Raw genomic sequence first — 8569 nt, 5'->3', positions numbered from 1 at the left:
AAAAACGGTGTCAGAAAAATTCGAAATTTATATCGCCGCGAAGCTCTCGACGAGTGGAGCGCTCTGGTACTCTCGGTTTTCTCGTGGCGTTCACGGTTTGCGAGAAATCTAGCCCAAAAATCAAAATGGGCTAAAACTTCCCGGGCAAAAATTGGACAAACCACTCGATGGATTTCGGTGTTCTTGGTGTCTATGGAAAGCTCTCGACGAGTAGATGAGTTTAGATACAAGACCCGGTCCGATTGGTGGCTGGATCGGCCGAATTTCGGCTGGCGCTGCGGCGTCGCGTTGCCAGCGGCTTTTTCCGGCGTTTGGTGGCCGGCTAGGCTAGGCGGTGAGGACAGGCGCCGGCGGGCTAGGGTGGCAGGGGAGGTGGCGGCGCGGCAAGGGGAGGAGGGAGGAGAGAAAAAATGGGAGAGAAAGAGAGGAAGAAAAACGCGCGCAGGAGAGGAAGAAAAGGAAGAAGAAAGGCTGGTCCGATTCGACCGGTCCAATCCGGTCCTGTTCGATTCGGCCGGTTCGATTCGGAATATAAAATTTTAAATTTTTACTCTGCCTTGGGACTGAAAACGACGTCTAAAAATTTCAGAAAACTCAGAAAAATTCGTAAACTCCAAATATATTTTTAGTTTTGTCACGTGGTCTTTAAATTAATTTTTAAAAATCATCAAAGTTTATATTTTCGAAAAATCGAATCCGATTTTCAAAATCCAAAAAATCTCAAATAATTTCTTAAAATTTAAATAAAATTAAAATATCGGTATTACTCATAAAATAATAAATTTAAAATTTTTAGGGTGTTACACCCCAATAGTTATATCATATGATCATATTAATATATTATAATCATTGATTATGGTGAGTTATACACATAAAAATTTAAAAATAATTTAAAAATAATATAAAAATTAAATACTATGGCTATTAAAATAAGATATTCTACCTTTGCCGACAGTTGGCGAATGCCAACTCACACGATAAAATTACCAAGCATAATAACTTCCCGGCTAAATATATTCCTACATCCTTGTATTATTTAAGTTTAACTCATCAAACACCTCAATTTAAATTATAATTTATTAAACATCTAAACTTATAAAAATTATAATAATTAAATACAAATTAATCATGTTATCAATGTCTTATAAAAAAAAAAATCTATACTCTAAATTTCACTCACTTTGCTCCAATTTTTCATCACAGTTATTTTTATTAAAGGTAATTTATCATTTTATGAAAATTTTTAAAACATGATTAATAAAATTTAGAGTATATATTCCATAATAAGTGACTAAGGCTTTATTTGGCAATATTAGATATTTTAATCACTGTTAACTATTTTAATAATTGTCATTTATTTTGCTAATTGTTAGTTATTTATATAATGATTTAAACAAAAAGTATTTAGTAAAAATAATTATTAAATTAATTATTAATGAAAAAATAATGATATCATCTTATTGATCTCGTCAAGATATTCTCTTAATCTTTAAAAATTATGAATAATAATTTTTTATAAATCACTCTTTTTAATCTTTAAATCTCAATATAAATAATATATTTTGAACAATATAAGTAAAAGAGATGATATTTTGATAAGATAAAAACACTGAACAAGTTGCTATCCAAGAAGGCTTAAAACAAGACTTTTTTTTTTTATCTGAGACAAAATAGAGCTCTCTAAATATGACGATCATAGTCCTATTAAGCTTGAGTCTCAGGGTTACCGATTGATTTTCTCAATTTAACCTAACCCCAAAAGAAAGAATCTATAACTAAACTTGAGGTGGCACCTAATGAGATGAACTATTAGATAACTTATCGGCTATTCTACCTCTTTTTGTTATACTTTTAAATAAAAATAATATTAAATTATTATATCAATACAAAAAATCGAATCAAAATGAAATAAGGCGATTGACTTAAAACAGGTCATTTGCGTTATTATTTTTTGAATTTTGACACTATAAACTAATAAGCGAAAAGCATTATTAATATATGATCTTTAGGAAAATCATGTGACCAAAAATTTTTTAAAAAAATAGAAAAATATTGAGGCAATAGGCAATGAAACGGCAGCAGGGGAGTTCCCGTCCACACCGACCAAGAAAATTTCAATTCCGAATGTACGGACAGCAAGAGCAGAGCCAGAGAGGGTTGGGGACAAGTTTAACATAACCAAAACCACGTGTTCTTTTCTCTTTCATGGAAACTTCCATCTTCAGATCCACCGTCTATTATTATAATTCTGTGGGTCGCATCATTTATTTTCCCCTATCTTGCCTGCCAGATCTTGTTCTTTTGTTTCATCGCCAATTTCTTTAGACCCACTCTCACTTCATCCGCGTTCACACACGCCCCAATCACCTATTAATTCGGTTATTTAGCGGTTAAATGCAGTTAAATTTTAAATTTTAACATTCGTTTTTTATTTTATTACTAATAAATTAGAAATTTAGAAACACTTTCAGCCTGTTTGCGCGTTGGAATAGTTTTCTGTTTTTTATTTTTTATTTTCTAAAAAAATTTTATTTTTATAAAAATAATAAAAAATATATTTACCTGCAAATAATTGAAAAATATTTAGTTAAAATGTAAAAGAAATATATATTTTATAATTAAAAAATTAAATTATTATAAAATATTTTTGAAATCTTATTTTATTTTTAAAATTTATTAAAATGTGTTACGCATTTATTTATAATAATGTGATTTTTTTATTATTATAAATAAATATTTTTCTAAATAATAATTATTTTTTAAACAAAATAATTATTTAATTTTAATTATATAATAATTTTTATAATCATTATTTTTCATTTAGAAAAACAGTCGAATAACACATTTTTTTATAAACGAAAATACTATAAAACAACTTAAAGTTATTTTATAAATTTAGTTAAATTTTAAAAAATTGAAAATTTATTTTTTATTTTGAAAAAAATTGGTACAAATAAATATGAAATTTTGTTTTCTAAATCTTTTAGAAAATTTTTACAGAAAATTACTCCAATTTTTTACAAGTGAACAAACTCTTTACTTCTTAGTAAAAAGCAAAAAAATTTTAAGTTCAAATTTCCTTCGTTTATATGTTATAAAATTATTCACTTTTATGATAAAAAAAATTACTTCTCACTATGCAACTCATTATTCGTTAATTAATTTATTGTGCCTCCATTAAATTAAGAAAAAAAAAATCACTTTTTATACTTTAAAATTAAAAAAAAAAAATCAATGATATTATCCCTAGTTGAGATTATAAGTTAAATCTACAATATATTGGGCTTGCAAAGATTTGGTAGTGCAGGAAAGGAATGGTTAAGATGATGCAAAGCATAGGATAATTTGGGACAAAGCTTTCAATTGGGTTGGCCCCTTGTTGAGTAACCATTTAATTCTCATCCTTCATATGCACATATAAACTCACATGCCACAATGTCGGCAACGTATATGTTAATTTGTAATTTTACAATTTTTAATTTAAAATTAATATGCTTTAAATATTATTTTTAAGATTATTACATCTCAAATTTAAATTTCAATTAAAGCTAATTGTGTCAAAGAAATTTTTAATTTAAAATTGCTCACCGTTAATATTATCCTTAAATTAATGCCAAATTCTATTATTTTATTTTCAAATTTAGTTTTTTTCATTTTGCATTTTTAAAGAAAATTTATTTTTAAGTTTTAAAGTTTTGATATAAATAATTGAAGAATCTCAATGGGCCATGGATGAGAAAACATTAAAAAGATTTTGAAATTGGGTGTTCTATACGAACCATTTGATTTTTGTGTTCAATAACAGCGCAATCATTTTGTGAAAATTTTTATAGCATCGAGGATATGCATTTTATTTTGTTGTCATTAAGTGCAGATAATTTATTGTCATTAGTATTTTAAGGATAAATTACTAATAATTTAAACAATGCTGACATAGTATACTAATGTGATCTCATATATGATGTGGTACTGATATAGCATGATGATATTAGTGCCACGTTATTAATTTTTTACGATTATTTATTTTATAACTTAAGTGCAAAAATATAAAATTACATGTCTTGAATTGCCAAAAAAAAAAGAAAATAAACAAAGTTCAATTCCTAAATGTTAAATGCACACAAATTTTGAAAGTACATGAAAAAATAAGGAAATAGAAAGAGGAGAGAGAGAGAGAGAGAGAGAGAGAGAGAGAGAGAGAAATAGGAAGAGAGAGATGCATAAGAGAGAAGAGAGGGAGATAGTGAGAGAAATAGGGAGAGGAAGACATAAGCAGAGAGGCATGGGAGAGTCATTTTGTCTTTATCTCTCTCAATATCTTTTATTGTTTCTGTCTATTTATGACTCTTTCTCCATTTATCTCTACCCTTCTCCCTCTATCTGTTAATTTTTTTTATCTAACTCTCCTCTCTTCTCTCTTTTGCTCTAGTTAATTAATAGATAAATAATTAGGAGAGAGAGAGAGACTATGCCATGCTTCTCTTCCTTTTTCTATGTCTCTCTCTCCCTCTTCCATGCCTCTCTTTCCTCCTTTTTGTGCCTCTCTTTCCCAATTTTTCATTTAATTTTCAAAAATTTTCACGCTTTGAGCATTTAGGGTTAACTTTTTTTTTTTTGGCAATAAGACATCTACTTTAAGCCTTTTTGCACTTAAGTCATAAAATGAATAATGGCATAAAAAGTGTTAACATGGCGCTAATGTCATAGCACCATATCAGCATGCCTTGTCAGCACCATATCATACATAGACCCACATTAGATCAACGATACTTAACGCAATTAGCCTTTTATCCTTAAAGTACTAATAGCAATAAAGTTTTTATCCTGAATTATAACAAAATAAAATATATGTACTCAATGCTAAAAAGGTCAAAATACATATTACTAAAGTGTATTTTCCCCTATTTTTATTTACATAAATTTTTGAAGAGTTCTTATAAATGCTTATATCTTATGGTGATGTATGTCTTAGTTAAATATAATGAAATATTTAATTTAAATTATTTTTTATACATATAAATTTTTGAGAAAAAGTGCCACAAGTTATTTTTCATTCATAAATTTTTTTAAAAAATAAGCAAAGAATAAGAAAATTTGAATTTTTCATATAGAAATAAGGGTCTCCATTACCATAAACCCTAGCTTCTAAAAGGCAGGAAAAGGACTGTTTGTGGTTACCAATGCATTAGTTGAAACAAAGCAATTGATTTTAGGAGTGGCAACGTCAACATCGTTTGGGTGATAATGGAGAGAAGAAGAGGAGAAGCAGAGAAAGGAGGAGAGGAGTTTGGACTGAGAGAGAAGGTAGAGATTAATGAAGGAAGAGATTCTATGTGGAGGTAGTTCCGGCAGTGGTGGTGGCTGGAGATAGGGGAGTTGATGGTGGTGGCCATAATGGTAGAGAGAGAAATGACATGATTCTTTTATGTTAATCGTAAAAGATACAAAAATGAAGGCCTTGAGTTATGTTCAGAATAACCATGTTAGCATTAGTTTCCACATCGTCATCACGTATATCTATCACGGTCATTAGTCTCCCAGTGTTAGGTGTCAAATTATTACAGATTTTAAAGTATTAGATATTAAATGTTGATAAAAAATTATCGGAAGCCAACTGACTTTTCCTTGTAAAAATTAAGTATCAAATAATATATTTGGCCTATTTTTATTCGACATATGTCTGTTGACGTAATATGTCAATTAAATAAATTTATATTTAATAAATATAAAAAAGTAAAGGATTTAATAATTTAAAATAAAAGTTTACAATCCCACCAAATTTTTCTTGTGAAAACGCAGGTTGCACTTTATATACTTGGCCTTATAATTTTATACGAACAGCACAATCACATGAATACCACACATATGATGAAGTTGTTGTATTTAATAAAAAGATAATTTATAATTAAGTCCTTGAGATATAATAAAATTTATATATTAATCTCTTATATTTTTAAATAATAATTTAATTTTTAAAATTTAATTATATTAATAAATTAATTTTTACCATTTAAATTAATTATTAATTTCGTTAATACCTTTTCAATTTAAAATATATAAGTATTTAAAATTTTATTTTATTAATAAAATAATTTTCAAATTTTGTTTTATCAGCAAAATAATCTATATATTTAAATTTTATATTTAATTATTTATTTATTTTATATTTAAATATTATATAAAAATTTTAAATTATTTAAAGGACTAATTTGTTAATAAAATTTAAATGAAAAGACTAAATTTTAATTAAAAAATAAATCAGGACTAAGCTATGAATTATGAATTATGCTACACTTCGCGGACATGTTCTAAATTACCCGAATAAAGATTGATAAATTATAGATAAAATACATAAAATAATTTATTAGTATTATTTTTGAAAGCAAAAGGCAATATTAATTAGAAGCGAAAAAGAAAAAGCTCAGCATCACAGAGTCACAAGCTTTGCCCAGTAGTGAGCACCAGTCCACCATACCGAAAGCGCAGAGAAAGAGAGAAATGGGAATCACAGCCAAGTCCAAGGCCAAGAGTAGCTACGAAAATTGGGGCATGGGATTACTCTTCGTTTTCTTCCCTGAAGATAACTCCGCCTCCGCCGCCGCCGCCCCCACCACCACTTCCACCGCCATTGTCGATAAAGCTAGTCCCTCTTCAAGCCCCAGTAGTAGCAGCAAAACCATCAAAAGAACCAACTCCAATAGCCCCATCCTCACAAAAGCTCAATCCACCATCTCTATTTGTGCTCTTCTACTCTTCCTCACCCTCCTCCTCTTCACTCTCTCCACCTTCGAACCCACGATCCCCAATCCCACCACCACCATTAAAACTCCTCGTAGATTTCTCTCAGATAACGCTCCTAACAAGTTCATCAAGACCCACCAGGCAAAATCCAAATTTTCTTGGTTTTACAGCATTTGGACAAGCCGATATCAACCTAGAAATGGTCGTAAAAGAAGTGAATTTCTCTCTTCTTTTGCTTTACAGGGAATGGGCAAGCTCTATAACCGTGGAACCAGAGCCATGAGTGATCTTATTGTTGGTCATGTAGTGGAAGACACCAATGAAGATGAGTTCAGGCTTTTCTTGAGACTATTGCATAGGTCGGGTCTCACAGCCAGAGCTGATTTAGTTTTCATATTCGGTTCTTCCTCATCTGCATCAAGATTTGAAGCTTTGATTCAAGAAGAGAGCGACTCGTTCTTGAAACTCGTTCGTCAATACATAGAATTGAACAACACGAGTCATGACTCAGTGTCGGTGCCTCCGTTGAGATTTGACGTGACTCAGTTTGTGAAGCGTGGGAAGAAGGAACTGGGAGAGCCTCTATGGGGGAAAAGAATTCGGGTTAATGGTTACAATGACTCGGAAGAAAGTGAAGGTAAGTCGACTCAGTTCAGTTACGGGTCAGTAGTAGGTTTTGAAGCGAGTGAGCTTGATCCAGAGAACTCGCTTTCTGGGTTCTTAGACCATGTACCAATGAGTTTGAGAAGATGGGCTTGTTATCCAATGTTGCTCGGTCGAGTTAGGAGAAATTTTAAGCACATGATGTTAGTGGACGTGAAAAAGCTGGTATTACTCAGTGATCCACTCGGCCTAGTCAGGAATCAGAGTCCAGAGTCAGTGTACATATCAACAAAACAACAAACTACCAGCTCAACAAAGCATGGCAAAAGGAACAACAACTCAGACAAAACCCAGTCTCAATCTCCAGTTAACTCAGCGATTTTGATGGGAGGAACTCAGGGAACTCGCCGGTTTTCAAAAGCAATGCTAACCGAAATCGTCCGAGCTGCCATGCAACACAAGAAGAAGAACTCAATAACCGAGTCTGCAATTTTGGGTCAACTAGTGAGCAATGTGCACATATTGAAGAACATAAATTTGATAAAATCTACCGAGTCAATCACAGAAGCGAGTAAACTCAATGAGTCAAACTCATCAAGCAAGTGGGGTAATTATAGAATAATCCAAAGAGGTAATGATAATTATGATCTTAATTCAATCATTATGAAGCACATATGTTCATGGGAAGTAGATTCTGGTGTTTATAGAGACTGCTAGCAAGGAAATCAGAAAAAAAAAATAAAGGAAAATAGAATTTGAGAGGAAAAAAAATAAGGGAAATAGAGGATTTGTTGTTTCTATAAATAGTTGTTTTTATTTATTTAATTTTATTTTTTTGGAAAAAAAAGGGAATAATTAGTTTTGTTTTTTAATTGTAATTAGTGTTATTAATTATAAAAAATATATATATAATTATGGGAATGGTTAGATTCCAAGTGAGATCAGCAAAATCAGTAGGTGACAACGAAAATGGCCAAAAGCAATAACCATTTTGGATTTATATAAGCAAAGAAAATTAATGAATATTTATCAAATGGTACACGTACTTGATTCCATCTCATTTATAATAATTTTTTTTAATGCAATCCATCTCATTAGTAAGGAAAGTTGAAAAAGAAAAGTTTTGTTTTTTAATATTTGATTCTGAATATGACTCGAACACAAGAATTTATAGTTCTATGGACGATCTTGATACCATTGAGTTATAATCATGATTTTGAAATTT

At 30.3% G+C, this 8569-nt stretch overlaps 1 protein-coding gene across 1 annotated transcript; it reads left to right on the top strand.

Annotated features, from left to right (window-relative positions):
- The first annotated feature begins 6399 nt into the window (after positions 1-6399).
- LOC110645799 (uncharacterized) lies at positions 6400-8169 on the top strand. The gene has a single exon (XM_021799049.2). It carries the CDS (start codon positions 6499-6501, stop codon positions 8059-8061), a length of 1563 nt encoding a protein of 520 aa, XP_021654741.2. The 5' UTR covers positions 6400-6498; the 3' UTR covers positions 8062-8169.
- The last annotated feature ends 400 nt before the right edge of the window (positions 8170-8569 follow it).

This window comes from Hevea brasiliensis, chromosome 3 (assembly GCF_030052815.1).
Source record: "Hevea brasiliensis isolate MT/VB/25A 57/8 chromosome 3, ASM3005281v1, whole genome shotgun sequence".
NCBI lineage: Eukaryota > Viridiplantae > Streptophyta > Magnoliopsida > Malpighiales > Euphorbiaceae > Hevea > Hevea brasiliensis.
The sequence above is the reverse complement of the archived record's forward strand: the minus strand, read 5'-3'. Positions and strand labels throughout refer to the sequence as shown.